This window comes from Megalobrama amblycephala, linkage group LG19 (genome assembly GCF_018812025.1).
Source record: "Megalobrama amblycephala isolate DHTTF-2021 linkage group LG19, ASM1881202v1, whole genome shotgun sequence".
Lineage (NCBI taxonomy): Eukaryota > Metazoa > Chordata > Actinopteri > Cypriniformes > Xenocyprididae > Megalobrama > Megalobrama amblycephala.
In genome coordinates, this window is record NC_063062.1 from 29111792 (window position 1) to 29136162 (window position 24371).

At 36.4% G+C, this 24371-nt stretch overlaps 2 protein-coding genes across 3 annotated transcripts in view; one reads left to right on the plus strand and one right to left on the minus strand.

The window, feature by feature from the left end:
* Nucleotides 1-7249, plus strand: part of scg3 (secretogranin III) — a 28505-nt gene extending 21256 nt beyond the window's left edge. For both annotated transcript variants that reach the window (XM_048168933.1, XM_048168934.1), the window contains exon 12: nucleotides 6431-7249. In XM_048168933.1, coding sequence (XP_048024890.1) covers nucleotides 6431-6549 — 119 coding nt within the window. In that variant the 3' untranslated portion in view covers nucleotides 6550-7249. The remainder of the gene's footprint in view (nucleotides 1-6430) is intronic.
* A 7575-nt stretch (nucleotides 7250-14824) lies between these two features.
* lysmd2 (LysM, putative peptidoglycan-binding, domain containing 2) lies at nucleotides 14825-23701 on the minus strand. Its single transcript, XM_048168995.1, has 3 exons — nucleotides 23170-23701; nucleotides 21017-21351; nucleotides 14825-15414 (listed from the first exon to the last, which is right to left on the minus strand). Exons 1-3 carry the CDS (start codon nucleotides 23422-23424, stop codon nucleotides 15366-15368), a joined length of 639 nt encoding a protein of 212 aa, XP_048024952.1. The 5' UTR covers nucleotides 23425-23701; the 3' UTR covers nucleotides 14825-15365.
* Between the last annotated feature and the right edge of the window lie 670 nt (nucleotides 23702-24371).

Genomic DNA, 24371 nt, shown 5'->3' on the forward strand with positions numbered 1-24371 from the left:
GGCCTGGTTGAGTTGGTTAGTAGTGTGTCGAAACTCATGGTTATGGTAAGGGCCGTGACATTTCGAAACGAGCATGAAGTGGTTGACCAATTACAACACACCGGTCCAACCTACCAATCAGAGCAAGGAGGGGCTTCATAGAAACAGGAATTAAACTGTCAGCATTATTGACAGACTAAAAATATGTATTGTTTTTGTGAAGAAAAAAATACATACTTTTGAGTATGCAGCAGAATAGTAGGCAAGTTTAGGGATGTACATAACTGCGTCTTTAACAGACAACTCTGTCACTGTTAAAACTGCCTTGCCAATCATTTTGTCACAGTTAAAATCCTCCACATTCAATTTAATTCAATTTCCTACCGTTTCGGAGAGAAATGTAGTAGCACGGTAACTCTCCTCATGTTTGCATAATGATGCATTTAAAAGTTAATGACCAAACGCATCGTTATAAAAGTTCACAGTTCTGTTGCAGATGAAAAATAATGTGAATAACATTGAATAAATATCTTTCGTCAGGTTAGATACTGATTATTAGTCACTCAAACCCCTTTAACGTAACAAAACTACTCTGTTTAACCGCCATACTCGCACACCCGTCAAGTTTGTAGTTTTTTAACACTTTTTATTCATGTTTGTAGTTCTAATCGAATCCTCATCCAACGCGCAATGGGCAATAATAGCCATTAGAGTGTGCATGAATCTACACTTCAGATTCCAACCGGAAAAAGTAGACCATCCAGGTATCTTTGGGATACTCATTTCAAAATACTACAATTTGGGACGCACTAATTCTAATTTCGAATACTATTCAGTACGGATAGTATGCAAATTGTGACACACCATCAGACTCGTCGCCCTGACCGTTGGCTGAACGTCTGATGCATATGGCACACACAATTGGTCGTGCCATTTGATAGGTTGAATTCTACAGGATATCCGGTAGACTGCGTTTTTTTGGGGGGTCCGCCTGGAAACAAAGCTGCCGAAATCCCTTAATGAAACAAGAAAGGATGAAGGGCTTTACTAATGTGTGTGCCTGAGGTCTTTGTCCATTGATTCTAAGGGAAAGTAAATTAACAGTGGCATGCATTGCATGGGAATCTGGAGAATGATTGTAAGTAAGGCATGTTTGACAAAGACAGAGAAAAAAGAAAAAGAAATAGAGAGGAAGAAATAGAGAGGAAGAATGTTTTGCATGTAAAGAATGTGGGTTGCTACTTTTTTCTGTTAGTTCAGTTTCTCTTCAGAACTTTTTGTTCAGTTCTTTGAACTGATAAACTCACACTACAGCGCAATTACAGTAATGCATTTACAATAGAGGTCTGCCAATACTTTACAGCTCATAGTTTTAAAGCTCTAATAATAAGTCTTTCAAAGCATTTAGTTATTTGAGCTGTAAAGTTGTCTGATGCATCCATTTTAAACCAAGAACACAAACAGATCTTAAATTAAACATTACAACGAAAACAAAAATATCATCCTAAATTAAAGTTTATTGTTTTCACGACAATGATGTAGGCTACTAAAAACTGAAAAGTTTTCAAAATGATCCACGTTTACAAGGATCCACGAAAACAACTAAAAATGTTGTATTATGTATGCCAGGCCAATAGTTGGCGATGTCAAACAACACTACATATAGACTGAACACGTAATACACATGCACATGACGTCACCGTTTTCACAAATTTGAGTTACTGTTGTTTACATGGAGATGATAACGGTACAATTTTCAAAAACTTGCACTTTGAAACCCAATTTCAAAAGCTTGCATTTTCATGAAGTCCTGCAGGACCTCAAATGCTGTTGTCATGTAAATCAATGGCCAAATGTATAAAAAGTTTTCCATTTTTAGTTGAAAATGGTGCTTTTTGGTGCTTGTTCTGATTATTTTGCTGTACTGTTCAAATGTTTGGGGTATGAAGTAACAAAAGGGGGCGATGACGTAAAACAAAGTATCCTCAGCTTGAAAAACTTATGTGGCCCATTCACATATGGATCGTAATGTATGGAAGCTTGTTTCCACCACAGAATAACAAAAATAAATAAAAGATAATTGTGACTTTTCATCTCACAATTCTGACTTTTTTTCTCGCAATTGTACGGAAGAGGATTAGGGCCAAGCAATAATAAAAAAATAAAACCATCTCGAGATTAAAGTTGTTAAATTTCAAGAGAAAACTCGTTAAATTTCGAGAAAAAAGTCGAGATAAAATGTTGAGAATAAACTCGTTAAATTACGAGAAAAAACTTGTTAAATTTCGAGAAAAAAGTCAAGATAAAATGTTGAGAATAAACTCATTAAATTACGAGAAAAAAGTTGTTAAATTATGAGAACAAATTAGTTAAATTATGAGAAAAATGTCGTTAAATTTCGAGAAAAAAGTCAAGATAAAATGTTGAGAATAAAGTCATAAAATTATGAGAAAAAAGTTGTTAAATTATGAGAACAAATTTGTTAAATTACGAATTTGTTCTCATAATTTAACGACTTTTATCTCGTAATTTAATGACTTTATTCTCATAATTTAATGAGTTTATTCTCAACTTTTTATCTCGACTTTTTTCTTGAAATTTAACGATTTTTTTCTCGTAATTTAATGACTTTATTCTCAACATTTTATCTCGACTTTTTTCTCAAAATGTAACGAGTTTTTTCTCATAATTTAATGAGATTATTCTCAACATTTTATCTCGACTTTTTTCTTGAAATTTTACGAGTTTTTTCTCGTAATTTAATGAGTTTATTCTCAACATTTTATTTCGACTTTTTTTTCTCTAAATTTTTTCTCAGAACTGTGTAACAATTGCGAGCTATAAAATCAGAATTGCGAGAAAAATGTCACAATTGCGTGTTATAAAGTCAGAGTTGTGAGATATGAAACTTGCAATTATGTCTTTTTTCCTAAGAAATACTGAGTTTATATCTCACAATTCTGAGAAAAGAAGTCAGAATTGTGAGATATAAACTCAAATAAAAAAAGTCAGAATTGTGATAAAAAAGTCAGAATTGTGAGTTTATAGGCCTCTCGCAATATATCTCTATCTATATCTTGCAATTGTGAGTTTATATCCTGCAATTCTGACTTTTTTCTCACAATTCTGACTTTTTTTTTCTCGTTTATATCACGCAATTGTATGGAAGAGGATTAGGGCCAAGCAATAATAAAAAATAAAAACATCTCGAGATTAAAGTTGTTAAATTTAGAGAAAAAAAAGTCGAAATAAAATGTTGAGAATAAACTCATTAAATTACGAGAAAAAACTCGTAAAATTTCAAGAAAAAAGTCGAGATAAAATGTTGAGAATAATCTCATTAAATTATGAGAAAAAACTCGTTACATTTTGAGAAAAAAGTCGAGATAAAATGTTGAGAATAAAGTCATTAAATTACGAGAAAAAACTCGTTAAATTTCAAGAAAAAAGTCGAGATAAAAAGTTGAGAATAAACTCATTAAATTATGAGAATAAAGTCATTAAATTACGAGATAAAAGTCGTTAAATTATGAGAACAAATTCGTAATTTAACAAATTTGTTCTCATAATTTAACAACTTTTTTCTCATAATTTTATGACTTTATTCTCAACATTTTATCTTGACTTTTTTCTCGAAATTTAACGACATTTTTCTCATAATTTAACTAATTTGTTCTCATAATTTAACAACTTTTTTCTCGTAATTTAATGAGTTTATTCTCAACATTTTATCTTGACTTTTTTCTCGAAATTTAACAAGTTTTTTCTCGTAATTTAACGAGTTTATTCTCAACATTTTATCTCGACTTTTTTCTCGAAATTTAACGAGTTTTCTCTTGAAATTTAACAACTTTAATCTCGAGATGTTTTTATTTTTTATTATTGCTTGGCCCTAATCCTCTTCCATACAATTGCGTGATATAAACGAGAAAAAAAAGTCAGAATTGTGAGAAAAAAGTCAGAATTGCAGGATATAAACTCACAATTGCAAGATATAGATAGAGATATATTGCGAGAGGCCTATAAACTCACAATTCTGACTTTTTTATCACAATTCTGACTTTTTTTATTTGAGTTTATATCTCACAATTCTGACTTCTTTTCTCAGAATTGTGAGATATAAACTCAGTATTTCTTAGGAAAAAAGACATAATTGCAAGTTTCATATCTCACAACTCTGACTTTATAACACGCAATTGTGACATTTTTCTCGCAATTCTGATTTTATAGCTCGCAATTGTTACACAGTTCTGAGAAAAAAAGTCAGAATTGTGAGTTTTTATCATGAAATTCTGATTTTAAAAAGTCAGAGTTGTAAGTTTTTATCAAGAAATTCTGAGAAAAAAAAGTCAGAATTGTGAGATAATAAGTTGCCATTACCTTTTTTTATTCAGTGGCGGAAACAAGCTTCCATAGTAAAGAAACATATCGCTACTACAGCTATTAAACTAAAAGCTACTGAACAAACACAGATGGCAGAGCACTTAATAATATTACAAAAAACAAAAAGGAAAATTGCCTAGGCTAGCATTTGAAAACTCGACTCATCGATGTCCATTAAATAAGCGCTTTTTATACCACCTGAACCTGTGACCAAACAATAACAATACAGTGAAATAATCAACTAACTAACCCTCTAAACATGAAAAAAAAAATATTTCATCATATATTTAGCCTACTCAGTATAGCTGCATTCTTTGTTGTTTTTTTTTTTGTTTGTTTGTTTTTTTAAATAGTCCGTTCTATTCCATCATTAAAATCTATTTACATTCATCTTGACTCAGGGGTCAGGATAGTCATATGCACACATAAAGAATTTGTGTGAGTGTTTTAAATACAACATGAGTCATGGTCATTATGGCCGCTGATACAGGCATAGTCAGGAAGCATGAGAGGTCTGGAGGAAATTCCGCTGCTCTGTTCGGTGTCTGTTAGGACTGACCAGTCTTATTCAGTTGTAATGGTCAGTGTAGGAAGAAACCACTGGTCTATAAATTTTGCCAGAGCCCACACACACCAACATGCACAAACACACGCTCTGCTGATGGCCAGCATTTTCAGCCCACACAATGTACTCAAACACACTCGCACACACATGCTGTGCCAAAACATGTGAATTTAGAAGTTCATTTATGCATATTTACTTTCAGGCATTACTGTGATCTCTGACATCCAGCGTTAATAACAAGACAGAAATAATAACACATTTCAAGTATTTGTCTTTTTCAAGGCTATAGCCTTCCAAATAGTCATTTAGCATGGACCATTACGTTATTTCAACCTACTCACAGATTTATATAACCCATAACAATTCTCTACTGAAACATGTTTTGTGCCACCCTCAATAGATCTAAAATGTTAACAAAACTGAATTTCAGTGCAAAAATGTACAAAAACTAAAACATTACTAAAGCACTACACTTAACTAAAACATTACTACACTCAAAAAATTTTGTTAGACTTTTTTTAATTTACGAATTTCAGTTGTACAGTAAAATTCCATCAAGTTGAACTGAATAATCCTTACATAGTATTCATATCAGAAATTAAGAATTTTAAATGATTAAAAGACGAGCTTAAAGGGTTAGTTCATCCAAACATGAAAATTCTGTCTTCGAAACTTCTTCTGAACAGAAATTAAGATATTTTTGATAAAATCCGATGGCTCAGTGAGGCCTCCATTGACAGCAAGATAATTAACACTTTCAGATGTCCAGAAAGCTACTAAAGACTATTTAAAACAGTTCATGTGACTACAGTGGTTCAACCTTAATGTTATGAAGCGAAAAGAATACTTTTTGTGCACCAAAAAACGAAATAACGACTTTATTCAACAATATCTAGTGATGGGCGATTTCAAAACACTGCTTCATGAAGCTTCAAAGCTTTACGAATCTTTTGTTTCGAATCAGTGGTTAGGAGCGTATATCAAACTGCCAAAGTCACATGATTTCTGTAAACGAGGCGTCGTTACGTCGTAAGTGTTTCGAAATTTCAATGGTTCACCACTGGGGGGGCTTGACTTTGGCAGTTTGATACATGCTCCGAACCACCGATTCGAAACAAAAGATTCAGCTTTGTTGTTGAGCAACCGAAACGCCAGCTGTAAAAGCTCCGTCGTCCTCTGGAAAGGGGGCTGGAAGCAGCAGCTGATTTGCATTTAAAGGGACACACACAGAAATGCTGTGTTTTTGCTCACACCCAAAGAGGGGCAGATTTGGCAAGTTATTATAAATGATCTGAGAGGTATTTTGAGCTGAAACTTCACAGACACATTCTGGGGACACCAGAGACTACATCTTATGAAAAGGGGTATAATAGGGCCCCTTTAACTTAAGGGCACACAAATGGCACCATTTCCTGAGTTCCTGTAGTGAAGTCCATCTCCATGTGTAGGTCAGTGTCTGTGCTGATCAGGTTCTGTGTTCTTCTCTCTGTTTGCATCTCTAAGATTACGACCTCTCTAAGCTGAGGGACTTCATGGACCAGCAGGTGGACGCGTACATCGACAAAGGCATCCTTGAGAAGGACGAAGGTGATGTCATCAAGAGAATCTATGGAAGCCTGTAGGAACCAGTCCAGCTTCACATGTAATAGTGTAACAGCGAGTCAACTAAATACTTCGACCGGGCATACTAACACAGATCCTAATGCTATAACTCCTAATAAATAAGATTTAGTCTGCTACTCAGACAGTATTTCCTTCTGAAGGCAATATCCTCTCTCAGTGCAGTCAGCAATAGGACGCAATCTAGTTCTAGACGAGCCACAAATCACATTTGAGTTGTAAGTGTTCTTATTAGGACAGATTAAAAGCATTGGCTACCTAGAAGAATGAAATTCAGTGGATTTTCTGGTATGAATTGCATAAAGCTTTTGCACCTCTTTTGCAATAGACTTTTACAGCATTATAAGCATATAACATTCATTCATGTATGGTGTATAGCATTCTTTCCTCTTTTAATCTGATTTGATGAAGGAAATGAACCTGTATTATTGTTTTTCAGTCAACCAAAAAATCAGCTTTGACTGTCAGTGAATTGCTTTCTTCCTCTGTTGTTGTTTTTTCTCCCAGTCTCTAGGGGGTGGTCTTTATATCTTTATATCTTCCTTCTCTATCTTATGTTTGGTTTTCTTGGTTTTGTTTCTCCACTATTCGACTCTGTATATTCCACATGCTATAGATTCACAAAAATCAAGTATTTTTAAATGTACATATTGTGATTTTTTCCAAAACTCTATTAAACATTGCCTTTCTTTAAATACGTAACTTGTGGTTGTGGTAACTAGGTGTTGATCCTCTTGGAATATAAATCAATGACAGTAAAAATGAGATCCTGATGGGTGTAATCTGGGCCAAAGCTAAGGTATCCGGCATGGTTGCTAGGTTTGCATAACAAAACCAGCTCAATTGTTATTTAAAAAAAAAAAAAGCCCAAAACTAGCCTAATCGCATTTGGTTACCCTGTAAAAAAAAAACAAAAAAAACTGGGGTTGTCGCTTCAACCCGCAGACAAAAAACAACAATGTAAAAGTAGGTTTTCCCATGGATTTGGCAACAATGGTATCCGGTGCCCTGGTGCAGGTTGTTACTGTTGGTCCCCCTTGGTTGAAATCACTGCGGCTCCTAGAATCGTCACCACCTTTTGCCCCTCTAGCAAGAGCCCTGGGTGTAATTTCCATAGATATGAATACATTCTGCTTTTAGCTGGTCAGGATACTACATTGACAGCATCCTGGAGAGGACAACATGTCGGTTTTGTGGTTAATATAATAAACATATACACTGATCAGGCATAACATTATGACCACCTTCCTAATATTGTGTTGGTCCCAATGTTGCTGCCAAAACAGCACTGTTCCATCGAGGCATGGACTCCACTAAACCCTGAAGGTGTGCTGTGATATCTGGCATCAAGATGTTAGCAGCAAATCCTTTAAGTCCTGTAAGTTGCGAGGTGGAGCCTCCATGGATCTGACTTGTTTGTTCAGCACATCCCACAGATGCTCGATTGGATTAGGATCTGGGGAATTTGGAGGCCAAGTCATCACCTCAAACTCGTTGTTGTGCTCCTCAAACCATTCCTGAACCATTTTTGCTTTGTGAAAGGGCACATTATCCTGCTGAAAGAGGCCACCAGGGAATACCGTTTCCTTGAAAGGGTGTACATGGTCTGCAACAATTCTTAGGTAGGTGATACGTGTCAAAGTAACATCCACATGGATGGCAGGACCCAAGGTTTCCCAGAACCTCCAAAGCATCACACTGCCTCCGCCAGCTTGCCTTCTTCCCATTGTGCATTCTGGTGCCACGTAAGTGTTCCCCAGGTAAGCAACGCACACGCACACGGACATGGACATCCACGTGATGTAAAAGAAAACATGATTCATCAGACCAGGCCACCTTCTTCCATTGCTACATGGTCCAGTTCTGAAGCTCACGTGCACTTTCGGCGGTGGACAGGGATCAGCATGGGCGCCCTGACTGGTCTGCAGCTATGTAGCCCCATACGCAACAAACTGTGATGCACTGTGTATTCTGACACCTTTCTATCAGAACCAGCATTACCTTCTTGAGCAATCTGAGCTACAGTATCTCCTCTGTTGGATCGGACCACACGGGCCATCCTTCGCTTCCCAAATTAATCAGTGAGCCCTGCCTGCCCATGACCCTGTTGCCACTTCACCACTGTTCCTTCTTTGGACCACTTTTGATAGATACTGACCACTGCAGACCAGGAACACCCCACAAGAGCTGCAGTTTTGGAGATGCTCTAACCCAATTGTCTAGCCATCACAATTTGGCCCTTGTCAAACTCACTCAAATCCTTACACTTGCCCATTTTTCCTGCTTCTAACACATCAACTTCGAGGACAAAATGTTCACTTGCTGCCTAATATATCCCACCCACTAACAAGTGCCGTGATGAGATATTCAGTGTTATCCACCTGTCAGTGCTCATAATGTTATGCCTGATCAGTGTATATATAATGAACAATCTATGATATCTAAAATAATCTAAAATAATGTTTGTTCATAACGTTGAGAGAACCTTGCTAGAACATTAGCCAAAGTTCTGAGAACATTCCCTTATGGGCATGTTGCGCTTTATACAATAAAGATTGTTTGAAAGCAGCTTAATAATAAACAGGAAATGTTTCTAAATCCTTCAGTTATTCTTCAGAAACAAATTCAGTCTCATCTGTAAAGTAGCAATAATGTCATTATTCAGCTCAATTTATTTCAGTTATTCAGTGAATTTTGTATACAACAAACTCAATTTGACTATAAAACAGCTCTAAACTAAAATTCCAATGTCGTCATAAATTTGCAGTAAAGCTGTTGGGGGAAAAAATGAGCACAATAAAACCACAGTGGCCTGGGATACATTCCGGCAACAGTGTTTTTCATATATCTTGGTTAGGCAGATTCACATTTTTATTTGTCACATATGATTTGCAGAGGTGTAAAGAGTACCTGAAAACCATACTTGACTATAAGTACAGATACCTTGCTTACAGTGAAAATGACTCCATTACAAGTTACAAGTCACAAATTCCAATATGACTTGAGTAAAAATCTTAGAGTATCTGATTTTAACAGTACTTAAGTATTTTACTCATACTGAATGTATAGGCTCAAAGATCAACTAGTCCTCAACACCTGAGAGACATCCCAGTGAAAATAAGAAACAATTGATTTGTAAGATGAGAAATCATGTTTATTTTCTAAAATCAAAATAAAACGGAATACCTCAATATTGCAATATATCAAGGTCGACACAACAAATGTCTACAAATACTCAAGTCTCAGTTAAAGGGTTAGTTCACCCAAAAATGAAAATAATGTCATTTATTACTCACCCTTATGCTGTTCCACACCCGTAAGACCTTCGTTCATCTTCGGAACACAAATTAAGTTATTTTTGATGAAATCCGATGGCTCAGTGAGGCCTCTAGAAAGCAATGCCATTTAACTTCTCAAGATCCAGAAAGGTACTCAAAGTATCAGTGATTCAGAGCGCCAAAGTCACGTGATTTCAGTAGTTTGGCATTTTGACACGCAATCCGAATCACTGATTCAAAACAAAAGATTCAAAGCATTGTTTTGAAATCGGCCATCACTAGATATCGTTGAAAAGTCGTTATTTTGTGCACACAAAAAGTTTTCTCGTCACTTAATAATATTAAGATTGAACCATTGAACTCACATGAACTGTTTAAAAATGTACCTTTATGGATCTTGAGAAGTTCAATGGCATTGCTGTCTATAAAGGCCTCACTGTGCCATCGGATTTCATAAAAAATAACTTGTGTTCTGAAGATGAACAAAGGTCTTACGGGTGTAGAACAACATGAAAGGGTGAGTAATAAATGACATTATTTTCATTTTTGGGTGAACTAACCCTTTAAGCTCAAGAGTGCAAAAAGGCGATAATTTTATTAAACCAATATCCTTCACAAAGGTCTTGTCAATATAGCGGATAAATAAAATAATGTTAAGTAAAATGAACTAGTCAAAGTCTACTTGCACTGCATGTGCTGGTGTCAGCCTCATTAGCGGCTGAAGTCATGACCTCATCTCCTACATCAGACCCCTTGTGGTTCAGCAACGTCCTGCTAATGCACTCGCATTGATGTAAACTAGCCTTGCTGACAAGCCCAGGTAAGGGCAAAGTGCAAAAGATATAGTATATCCAACGCCCTAAGATAGCGATATCACTTATTTATATAGAAGAAACAAACTGCTGCAGAAAAAGTTCGGTGCCATGAAAAATTTAATGTGTAATTGCATTACTCAAAGATACTCAAGTACAGTAACTACTTACATTTACTCAAATACTTTACACCACTGATGATTTGTTGGTTTTCATTTATACAGTTCCTAATCACATTAGCAGTTCTTACTCAAAACAGTGTTATTTTTGATAACTAACTTTTACATTTGAACTGTATAATGAAAATGTTTAGCATTTCTTTGAAATGTTTAATTTACTGTTTAAATTTTACTTAAAGAACCATAATAGGCTATTACCAGACATTGATGGCTAATAATGGTTCCAGTGTTCCTCATAATTAAACTGGCAGGACGACACAGACAACTACATAATGGACATGAAGTTGTCATGGAGCAGCCCTTGTCTTGCATGGACTTTCATGGAGCTCATGGATGTGGGAATCCTCAACGAGAGGACAGCAGGACTTGTTATGCAGCAGGTCATTCATACCGCTAAGATTTGCTGTGAGCGTACTGTCCTCCAGAGGACAAATTGAAAAGACAGTGTGGATACTAGGGATTTTCCTGTTTGAAATGGTGTGCAGTGATTATCCCACAGCTCGCAAACTGTACATGATCAGTTTGAACATCTGGACCAGTCCTGGCCTGTCACAAGGAGGCACAATTTGAATTCTACATCATACAAAGAAGACCAATAGCTTCAAAGAGAGCTGGTGTAAAGTATTCGCAAATAATCAATGTCTCTCTCATCTTTTTACACTTTTTGCTTGCCTGCAGCCTGAGCCACAGAAGAGAATTATTCAGAATAATTCTAAGATTTGCTAATTTTTTATTTTTATTTTTTTTTTATGTAGTCATATAATCATCATAAACTTGTTGCCAAGTCAAATTAGCTCTAAATGCAATGCATTTAGACAGATAATGCTAATTTAGTTTTTTGTTTCAGGTCATGGAGTAAGACATGAAGATCATCAGCAAAAAAATCATGTCACGGCCACGCTGTCAGCTTTGCTTTGTGTCTGGCTGGCTGACATGAGTGGCCTTTTCTATCCCTCCACTTAAAGGGATAGTTCACCTAAAAATGAAAATTGTTTATCTGCTTACCCCCAGCGCATCCAAGATGTAGGTGACTTTGTTTCTATAGTAGAACACAAATGATGATTTTTAACTCCAACCGTTGCCGTCTGTCAGTCAAATAATGCTAGTGGATGGAAACTTCTACTATAAGAGTAAATAAAACTTGCATAGACAAATCCAAATTAAACCCTGCGGCTCGTGACGACACATTGATGTCCTAAGACACTAAACGATCGGTTTGTGCGATAAACCGAACAGTATTTATATCATTTTTTACCTCTAAAACACCACTATGTCCAACTGCGTTCACTCGTTAGTAAGGTCTGATCGTGCTCTGACAGCAGCAGTGATGTCTCGCTCTCATTGAAGTATAAGCGCGAGACATCACTTCTGCTGTCAGAGCACGATCAGACCTCACTAAGCGAATGCTGAATGCAGTTGGACATAGTGGTGTTTTAGAGGTAAAAAATGATATAAATACTGTTCGGTTTATCACACAAACCGATTGTTTCGTGTCTTAGGACATCAATGTGTCGTCACGAGCCGCAGGGTTTAATTTGGATTTGTCTATGCAAGTTTTATTTACTCTTATAGTAGAAGTTCCCATCCACTCGCATTATTTGACTGACAGACGGCAACGATTGGAGATAAAAATCATCATTTGTGTTCTACTATAGAAACAAAGTCACCTACATCTTGGATGCGCTGGGGGTAAGCAGATAAACATCAAATTTTCATTTTTGGGTGAACTATCCCTTTAAGAATATTTGTAAGAAATAAAAAAGTTTGTAAGAAAATGTATAATAAATTTGTTTTTTATATTGCACTGTTCCGTTGAAGAGTGTCATAGCACACTCCCCTGACAGCCACCCTTGAGGCTCTTGCCAAAGTCATTTCTGTCACTTCTCTGAATCCACTGTGGCCCCAGAGCTTCCTGTCATGAACTCGGACCAAACATCTACTGTCAACTGCCATCTCTCACACTTCAAAATGAACACAATAATGAACAGATCTGAGATATTTAAAACTATTCATCAGACATTGACATAATTGATACATTTTAAATCATTAATCTTCCAGTAAGGAATTTGTAAAGTTTAAAGCTACAAAGGCGTAGCTTGATGACACGAGTTTGAGCGCAGAATCTTGGGAAATGTTGTCCTCACCTCACAGTCAGTGGAAAAGAATCGCGACGGGACTCGGGCAGAAATCATATTTATGGATGAGATTATTAACGTTACTGTAGTATGAAGCAGAGCAGGGCGAGTGCTGTTGGAGCTGAACGAGGCCGCTGGAGCGATTGCAAATGAGAGACGAACGTGACATGTGACATGTCTTGAGAGCAGTGGAACTTTTATTATGCCGCAGTCGCCACTTTCGCCTCTTCCGGTCAAGCGTACGAGGAAACACAGCGCTGTTTATCATATTAGATACATTTGACTGTTTTGAAAATTATGTTATAATGTTACTCTGAGCGTTCGCTCGGCGGCTGCTGTGAGACACTGCACACTGCAGTAAGCTAACATTAGATAGATTTAAGAATATCATATTAAAGGGTTAGTTCACCCAAAAATGAAAATAATGTCATTTATTACTCACCCTCATGTCGTTCTACCTTCGTTCATGTCGTAAGACCTTCGTTCATCTTCAGAACACAAATTAAGATATTGTTGATGAAATCCAATGGCTCAGTGAGGCCTGCATTGCCAGCATACTTCCTCTCTCAAGATCCATAAAGGTACTAAAAACATATTTGAAACAGTTCATGTGAGTTCAGCGGTTCTTTCTTAATATTTTAAAGTGACAAGAATACTTTTTGTGCGCCAAAAAACCCCCAAAATAACGACTTTTCAACAATGTCTATATGGGCCGATTTCAAAACACTGCTTCATTAAGGTTCTGAGCTTTATGAATCTTTTGTTTCGAATTAGTGATTCAGATCTCCTTTCAAACGGCTAAACTTCTGAAATCACGTGACTTTGGCACTCCGATTCACCGATTCGATTCGTAAAGCTCTGAAACATTGTTTTGAAATCGGTCCATATAGACATTGTTGAAAAGTCTTTATTTTGTTTTTTTGGCGAACAAAAAGTATTCTTGTCGCTTTAAAATATTAAGATAGAACCACTGAACTCGCATGAACTATTTCAAATATGTTTTTAGTACCTTTATGGACGTTGAGAGTTTCAATGGCTTTGCTCTCAATAGAGGCCTCACTTGCCATTTATCAACGCATTTAATGAGATATTCTAAAATCAATCTAGCTTATTACAGTGTGTCTCAAACAAGTGTCTCACAGCAGCCACCGAGCGAACGCACAGAGTAACATTATAACATCATGTTCTACACACTCAAATGTATCTTATATGATAAACAGAGCTGCGTTACCTCATACTTATGACCGGAAAAGCGGAAGCAGCGCCGGCAACTGTGGCATAATAAAAGTTCTGCTGCTCGTGAGGCGTATTGCGTAATCGCTCCAGCGTCCTCGTTCAGCTCCCACAACACTCAGTCTTGCTCTGCTTCATTCTACAGTAATGTTAATAATCACATCCATGAACATGATTTCTTCCTGAGTCCTATCCCGATTGTTTCCACCGGCTGTGATGTGAAGACCACGTCCCAAGATTCAACGCTCAAACTTGTCGTCATCAAGCTACGCCTTTGTTTTGAATAGGCCTCTAGCGACCTCTAGCAGACGGAAATCTTACATATTGCCCCTTTAAATTATTTAATGACTCATTCATTAAGACAGCAATTTGCCGCCACCTGCCGAATCAGTAAGGTAGGCACAAGTTGTTGTTTTTGAATTCATTATTGTTTAATTCCTATCGCTGTGTATGCTCACTCATCGCATGCAAAAATACCTCAATAGCCTGTTATTACAATTGCAAGTATCTTGTTCTTTGAAAAATATAATAGCCTATTTAGAGATAAAGGTTGCAATTAACTTTCATTTAGAGAGCCATCCTATAATAACCCAAAACTTTTTTGCAGATCTACAATCTATGAAACAGGAAGCTCTTATGATCATCTTACAGAAGCATTTATTCTGCATAATCCAAATCAAACAGCACAGTAAAACATTTTTTATTAAACCAACACACAAAACACAACATTCACACCAAAACAGCATTATTTATCCCTTTCAACCCCACACATAAAGCTTTTATAGGTGAACAAAACAAAAAACAATAAATTAAAATCAGCAGGCAGCCACACAGAGTCCTAGTAGTTTTATCTGTGATACGTTATACGGGACAGACTGCAGATACTGTATTTCATATGAGCGTAGACTGTGGTTATAAGTTTGTGATGTGGATGGCTATTGCTTCCTAAAGAAGACAAACTCAGCTGTAGCATCTTTACGGTTATGTGAGATGGAACAACGATGATAAAAATCAGAAATAAAATCACTATAATACTGCTGAAGAAGGCAATGATGGACCCGTGGTCCTGTGTTGCAGTTTGGGTAATGGTAGAGTAAAAAAAAGTAGGCAAAAGAGGGATGGAATAATGAAGATGATGATGGGTCATTGTCAGCGCTGCGGGTAAACAGATGAAGAATCAGTCAGATCTCCTGATATGATGACGTTGAGTTGGTTGGGTCGTCTTCCTCTCTGAAATTAAACACAGACAAACAATATTGTAAAAAATCAGCTGTAACACTAACAGAAGAAGGATTTTTTTTAAAATATTTTATAGATAGATAGATAGATAGATAGATAGATAGATAGATAGATAATACACACACACACACACACATACCATAGAGTTTAGTTTCCCATTGACTTCCATTGTCATACAATGGAAGCTGTACATACAATTGAAGTCAGTGGGAACCGAAATTGTTTAGTTACCAACATTCTTCAAAACCTATGTTCCTCTAAAGAAAACAGGTCATACATGTTTGGAACAACATGAGGGTGAGTAAACCTCGTTTTTTTTATGTGTACGCTTTGACTTCATGTATTTCCCAAACAGACTGTTTAAACACAGCATGAAACCAGCATGTTAATAAATATCTCCAAATTGGAGGTTTTGGATTGACAGTTCCTGTATATGGAGAAAACGGCCAATGATCAGAACTGGCCTTTGATCATTTCAACGACTCAGTCGCAGCATTGATCGGATCAGAATGTCACTTCTGTCTGATCGTTGCATGTGGAGGAAACGGTTGAGCACACGTGTACTGAGGGTTTGTTACTTCCTTTCCAGAGCTTCATGATTAATTGAGCAGTTTTCTGCCATTGTACTCATATCTCTTACACCGGCAGAGGAAACATTATCATGAATCGCTTTTCAGTTCGATATTTTTACACATCAGTTATGAAACGATAGAACATATTACACAGGAAATTAATTCCAGGAATAATTCACCCAATAAACAAAATTCTGTCATCATTTGCCACCCCTTGTGTCGCCAAACACAATTGGTGCCTGTGTGTCTCATGGCAGATTGAGAAGCACTGAACACTAACTCAAATGCCCAGAATGTTCAAGCTGCCCAAAGAACCTCAAGAGGAATCAAACGTCCATCGGTTTGAATACTGAAATTTCAGTCAGTCCTCTTCAAAAGCTATGGGTTCAGAAGACTTGGAATACAGCTCATGACTTCTATGAACTACTTTCATGGTGCCTTTGTATCATTTTTGGACCTTGACAGGCTATAGTCATCAAGCTCTAAGATACATCAAAATATCTCCTTTTCTGTTCTACAGAAGCATATAGTCATACAGATTTGGAATGACATGAAAGTGAGCAAATGATGAGAAGAATAGTTTTTGCATGAACTGAGCCGTCCTGTTGTTGGAGCTTCAAAGAGGTCAGAGTTTACCATTTGAACAGGTTACAACCTGCAATTTACTGCCATCAGCAAAGACGTGCCAAATTGCAGCTTGAGTGAATAAATCAAGCTCACGCCTATAGACATGTCAGTGATATGTCTTTTTCAGGACTGACTTGACCGGTTCCACTCTGAGAAACATGTCAAGTGTATGTTTGTGTAAGAATATATGACAAACAACTTTCATTGCCCTGAAATGGAGGGAAGACAACAAGGCTTCTCTCGAAACACTGCTGCCTTATCCACTAAAAGATGCAGACACAAGTCTGGCTGACTGATTCAGCTAAAATAAAAACTGCACCGTGTCAGACTGATGGACAGATGGACAGGTCAGCAATTATTCTCAGTCCTCTGCTCCAGTTTCCTACTGCTGCTGATCAAAAAGGTGCTCTGATGAGTCAGTAACATTGGAAAAAAAAAGGTGCGTTTCTTAAAAAAAAAAAAAAAAAAATCCATTCCATTATGCTTCCAAGATAACTTCTTTTGGCCAATTTATCCATGTAACCTTTACAGATAATCACGCAATTTATTGGAACAAGGCAAGTATAGAAAAAAACTAAGATGCCGGACAAAGTTGACAGTATGTTGACTATAAGTAAGGAATAATTGATGACGGGCCGTTGAATTCTTTGAAAATAATGCACACCCGAGGTGGTAATGCGGCCACGACATGGAGTTAAGGCCCTTGCACACTGACTCTGAAATTTTCGCATGCGTTTTTTCATATTCGTGATCCTAAAAATTGCACACTGAGTGCGATGCGTATTAATGAATCGCTTGCGGAAAAATCGCAAAACAATACAAAATGAAGTCTTCGAGAAGTGAGCACGATTTAGTTGTCCCCTCTCTTCCCAAAAAGAGAAAAAGAAAGAGGAAATATTGGGTCCATCCAATCCCGAGATTGCATAGAGAGAAAAGAGAGTTCACCTCATCAAGGAGCTGCTTGAGCATTATCCCGAGCATTTCAAAGTTTACTTCAGGATGTCAGTGGCTCAGTTTGATGCTTTGATACTGGCATAATATTCTGTCTCTTCGTATTCCGCACTTTCTTTGTCATACAGTGCTACTGCTTTGTGCTGTAGACGACGTGGATCAACTTGTCAGATGGCATTCTGGATTTTGGCGTTCGCGTACAGTGGCTCTGAATTGTCAAAACATCCCTCAAAATGCGTGCCACAGATGCGAAAAACGCAGAAAATCGAACCTGATCCAAATTTTTTTATGATGGACGAAAGTTTCGGAGGCAGTGTGCAAACGTGATTGACATAACGTGAGGTCGAATTTATTTTTTAACGTGTGAAAATTTTGCATGCGAATTTCAGACTCAGTGTGCAAAGGCCTTAACTCCATGTCGTGGCCGCATTACCACCTCGGGTGTGCATTATTTTCTAAGAATTCAATGGCCCAGAGTCAATTATTACACTTATACTACAGTTACCACACCTCTAGACACTGTTCTGCAAGAGAGTATGTGCTTTCAGGACACAATAAAACGTATTTTGTGGCAAAAACCATCACAATAATTTGTCGTTTTCATCCTATTGTTTACTGTATTTATTTGCTTTGTCGGTGTCGTTGTGGGTTTTGTTTCTTTTACGGTTTTAGGCTCTAAGGACCCATTGAGATAACTGAAAACATTTGGCGAAGTGATATGGAACTGCATGAGGTCAAGACCTGCCTAGAACTACTTTAGCCGTGCGTTTCCTTATAATTATATAAATAATTGCACACCTTAGAAAGTTGGTCAACCAATCAGATTCAAGCATTCAACAGCCCGATAGTATAAATATAATTCATTCAATACTTAATATTATAATAATTAAATATGTGACTTCGACTATGTTGCATCACATACAGTGCCTGTCAAATGTTTGGAAACATAACTATTTATAATGTTTTTGAAAGAAATCTCTTATGCTCATCGTGTCTGCGTTTTTTTTTGTTTTTTGTTTTTTTATTAAAAAATACAGAAAAAACAGTAATATTGTGAAATAATATTACAGTTTAAATAATGGTTTTCTATTTTAATATACTTTAAAATATAATGTATTTCTGTGATGCAAAGCTGAATTTTCATCAGCCATTACCGACACCAGTTTCTAGTGTCACATAATCATTCAGAAATCATTCTAATATGCTGATTTGATACTCAGTTATTATCAATGTTGGAAACAGTTTTTTTGTTTAGTTTTTTTTTGATCCTGTGATACTTTTTTCAGGATTGATTGATGAATAAAAAGTTTAAAAAAAAAAGCATTTATTCAAAATAGAAATCTTTTCACACAATTATCACTATCACTTACTAAATAAAATAATTAATTTCTTTCAAAAAAAGAAAAAGAATTACTGACCCCCAAACTTTTGAACAGTAGTGTATATTGTGACAAAATATTTCTATTTTAAATAAATGCTGTTTTTTTTTTTACTTTTTATTCATCAAAGAATCCTGAAAAAAAGTATCACTGGTTATTAAAATATATTTTATATATATACAGTACAGTCCAAAAGTTTGGAACCACTAAGATTTGTAATGTTTTTAAAAGAAGTTTCGTCTGCTCACCAAGGCTACATTTATTTAATTAAAAATACAGTAAAAAACAGTAATATTGTGAAATATTATTACAATTTAAAATAACTGTGTACTATTTAAATATATTTGACAAAGTAATTTATTCCTGTGATGCAAAGCTGAATTTTCAGCATCGTTACTCCAGTCTTCAGTGTCACATGATCCTTCAGAAATCATTCTAATATGCTGATTTGTTGCTCAATAAACATTTCTGATTATTTTCAATGTTGAAAACAGTTGTGTACTTTTTTTTTCAGGATTCCTTGATGAATAGAAAGTTCAAAAGAACAGCATTTATCTGAAATACAAAGCTTCTGTAGCATTATACACTACCGTTCAAAAGTTTGGGGTCAGTAAGAATTTTTATTTTTATTTTTTTGAAAAGAAATTAAAGAAATTAATACTTTTATTCAGCAAGGATGCATTAAATCAATCAAAAGTGGCAGTAAAGACATTTATAATGTTACAAAAGATTAGATTTCAGATAAACACTGTTCTTTTGAACTTTCTATTCATCAAATAATCCTGAAAAAAAATATTGTACACAAATATTTTGTACAATTGTACACATTAAATGTTTCTTGAGCAGCAGATCAGCATATTAGAATGATTTCTGAAGGATCATGTGACACTGAAGACTGGAGTAATGATGCTGAAAATTCAGCTTTGCCATTACAGGAATAAATTACTTTGTGAAATATATTCAAATAGAAAACAGTTATTTTAAATTATAATAATATTTCACGATATTACTGTTTTTACTGTATTTTTAATTAAATAAATGTAGCCTTGGTGAGCAGACAAAACTTCTTTTAAAAACATTAAAAATCTTAGTGGTTCCAAACTTTTGGACTGTACTGTAATATATATATATATATATATATATATATATATATATATATATATATATATATATATATATATATATATATATATATATATATATATATATATATAAAATTTTATTATTAAGCAGAACAACCGTTTCCAACATTGATAATAAATCAACATTAGGATGATTTCTGAAGGATCATGTGACACTGAAGACTGGAGTAATGATGCTGATAATAATATTCTGCAATATTACTGCAATATTACTGTTTTTCTGTATTTTTTATCAAATAAATACAGGCTCAATGAGCATAAGAGACTTCTTTCAAAACATTAAAAATAGTAATGTTTCCAAACTTTTGACCGGTGTGATTATTAGAATATGGCATCTTTCGCTTAGCAACATGCTCATGTCAAACTACTGAAATCTTTTGACGGCTACATTGGAAGTAAAGTTCAAAGTTTGGGGGTCAGTAAGTCTTTTATGCTTATATTTGATAAATATACAATAAAATATTTAAATATTACTACAACTTAAAACTTTTCTATTTGAATATATTAAAAAATTTAATTTATTCCTGTGATGGCAAAGCTGAATTTTCAGCATCAGTGCTCCAGTCATCAGTGTCACATGATCCTTTCTTCTTATTATCAGTTTAAAATGATCTCAGGACCCCTGCGTTTTGTTACATTCAGTTGCGGTCTATCTAGCTTTGACAAGATGAACATGTCCTGTGTGTCTATCACTGTCTAGTGCATATTTACAAAGTAATAAATTAATTTACAGACATAATTGCACATAAAGAGTGTTAATTTTCAGTTAGGATGCGGCCTTATAAGGTCACTGGCTACGTAGGCAACAGACAGCAAGGCAACTTTCTAGGGTTTGGAACAGAGCTTCTGTTCATCATTAATTAAGAGGTCAGTCAGTTTAATAAGGCAGAGAGACGCTCATGCAGGTCAAAGGTTCATTTACCTCCCACCATCCTCTTTCAGTTTGCGGGCGGCTTGTTTGGACTGTTTGATCTGCAAGTCCAGCCGGTGCAAGTAGTCTTTAGCAGACAGCTCCTCGGCCTGCACGGGTCGGGTGTTAGGCTCCGGGACGGCCGGTTCTGGTGGGGGAGATGGGATGTCCACATCCTGACTCACACACGGCGACTCCAGCAGTGTGGTTCCCTCACTGTCAGGTGACTCCAGAGACAGTCCGTTAAAGAGGGAACGTTTTTCGGACTTTACAGGAATATTGAGAGTGTTTCGCAGGAATATACAGTCATTGCTGAATAGTTTATTGACTCGTTTAATTTGCTCCATCTGTGGAAATCAAGAACAAATATAAAAATATATATAAAATATGAACTTCTATTTTCAAGAAACAGTCTTAAACAAACATATCCATGTAGTGTTTGCTTGTTCCACATTATGCGCATGTGTCTCATGTAACTAATCAAATTGCATGAGTAAATATTTGCTTAGAGATCGTGGTTATAATGAAGGTTGTGATTTCCTTAGGCGACTCCTGACAATTCCCACTTTCACTCAATCAGTTTTCACATCCATTTGATCTCTAAATTTCTCTTAAAAGGATTAGTCCACATTTAAATAAAATTTTCCTGATAATTTACTCACCCCCATGCCATCCAAGATGTCCATGTCTTTCTTTCTTCAGTCAAAAAGAAATTAAGGTTTTTGATGAAAAAATTCCAGGATTATTCTCCTTATATTGGACTTCAATGTACTCCAAACGGTTGAAGGTCAAAATTACAGTTTCAGTGCAGCTTCAAAGGGCTTTAAATGATACCAAACGAGGAATAAGGGTCTTATCTAGCGAAACGATCAGTCATTTTCGAAAAAAAATACAGCTGTATATGCTTTACAGTTGTCCTACGCCTTCCCTATTCTACTTGCGGAAAAAAACTAAACTGGCGCTGCGTTCATTCCGCAAGTAGAATAGGGAAGGCGTAGGACATACAGCGTAAGCTTTTTGAAGAATACAGAAAGCGGAAGCACGTGCAAGGCGATAATTCGTGTTTATAAAGCATATACAGTTGTATTTTTTTCGAAAATGACTGATCGTTTCACTAGATAAGACCCTTATTCCTCATCTGGTATCGTTTAAAGCCCTTTGAAGCTGCACTGAAACTAATTTTGACCTTCAAACATCTGGAGGCCATTGAAGTCCACTATAAGGAGAAAAATCCTGGAATGTTTTCATCAAAAACCTTAATTTCTTTTCAACTGAAGAAAGAAAGACATGAACATCTTGGATGACATGGGGGTGAGTAAATTATCAGGAAATTTTTATTTAAAAGTGGACTAATCCTTTAACACACTCAGTCATGGCTGGATGTGTGGTATTATGAACTTTTAATTAGGTTTCTCACAATTATCTTGAGCATCATTATGTCTGCATGGCCATTGTACAGTTAACCTTAGCATCATAGGCGTTTAGGAGTTTTGCACATCCTTAACAACTTAATAGGTTTTGAGCCAATCTACACTGTTCAAAAATAAAACTTCTCTTCAAGTGCTCAAATGTTTTAAATGCTCTTCAAGTAATATTATTAGAACGTTCGTTCTGGTCATTAGAAATTTTATTAAAACATCAGCACAAAAACTGTATACATAGTTCATGGAACGTTTAGTTGACGATTATCTAACGTTGTTTAAATGTTACTAGCTTTTCAGAAGGTTCATAGAACATTTAAAAGTAATGTTTCCATGATGGAATGTTCCATCAACATTAGCATAACCAAGAAAAACCTTTTTAAAACATTAAAACAATGGACGTTTTGAACCTGGACGCTTACATTCAATTTTTTCCCCAAATTTTCAGGTACCCCATCACATCTATGATGGCCAAAAAAAAAAAAGAATGAATGCTATTATGACACACAACAACGTTGCCTAAGTAGGGCGCTCACTAGGTTGTGAAACATGTAACGGCATGGGCCCAAACATTGCTGTCCCAAAAATGTTGTCTAGATAGGCAGCTCACTAGTTTTTGAGACACACTCCATGTTGCGCCTGTATATGATGCTCCAAAAGGATGCACAACAACGTTGAGTATGCAAGGAGATGACTAGGAAATGGTTTCTTATAAATGGGTGACTTTATTGATGTGAGACTCACCGTAACACCATATTTGAGCGCTATACCCTGCAGTGTATCCCCGTCCGTTACCCGGTGCTCTACGTATGTTTCTCCTAAGGGCGCCGTGACGCTCGCGGTGCTGCCGTACGAGCGCGTCTTTGTGCGGGCCAAACTCTGCGATAATTCACTGTCCGACTCCGAACCGGACCGTGATCTGGGGAACAGCGGCTGCCCATACCGTCCGCCTCCTCCATCATCCCGCAACGGAGGCAGCACCGGAGAAAACTCCGCCATCTTCAATCCGTTATTATTAAAGCTGTCCTGACGCGCGCGCGCGCTTCACCACCAAAAGACTAATTTTAGCCAACTCACAAGATACGCATGTTTCCACCGTCACACCCCGAGCAGTGCATTTTTAGCGGTGATATTTAGAGGAAGCTAGAAAATTGTGTGATTTTTCCAGTCGCCATTGTCGTTACCGCGGGCCTGCGTGAGAGACTCGGTCCAGTGAGTGAAACCTGATCTGCGCGTGTGTTGATGACACCCCTATCTAGCTGCAAACTAGCGCGTCGTGTTTTTCACGGTTACGACTAGAATGTGACGTCAGCAGGCAGTCGACCAATCAAAGAATTTGCTCAAGCGTCGCGTTCACTGTAAAGTTCAGACGCGCTCTGAGGTCCAGGCAGTGCCTGTTGTTCTATATCTTTAAGAAAAATAGATATATTTCTATAGATTTGACTAGTGTTTGATTGTAAACATCCATGTAGAAAGGAAATGGGATATAGGGATATACTTTAATACACTTTAGGCTAATAATCACAAGCACAACAGACCTGCCTGTCTTCAAAACAGGGCTACACGTTCAAAACATATTATGGATTTCCTCCCGTTTTAAAGCTTTGTTTCTTTTAGAATGTGATTGTGAGTTATTTGCTTAAAAACACAACTCATTTACACACGCTGAAGAAATGTAACACTCTGATGTCACCAAACAAACGACACAACACTGAAATGCTTTCAGATGTTATGAGATGTAGGCTACTAAACTTATCATATGAATGCCAGTGATTTAAGTTGATGACAATATTCTACATGCAGAAAGTAATTCCATGAAATATGAAACGTCTCTGTATTATGTATCCAAACTTAAACATGGACAGTGAGGTCACAAAATATAATCCAACCAGATTAAGATATTAGTCTGTGCAGATTATCACTTAACATAATAAAACCCACATAAA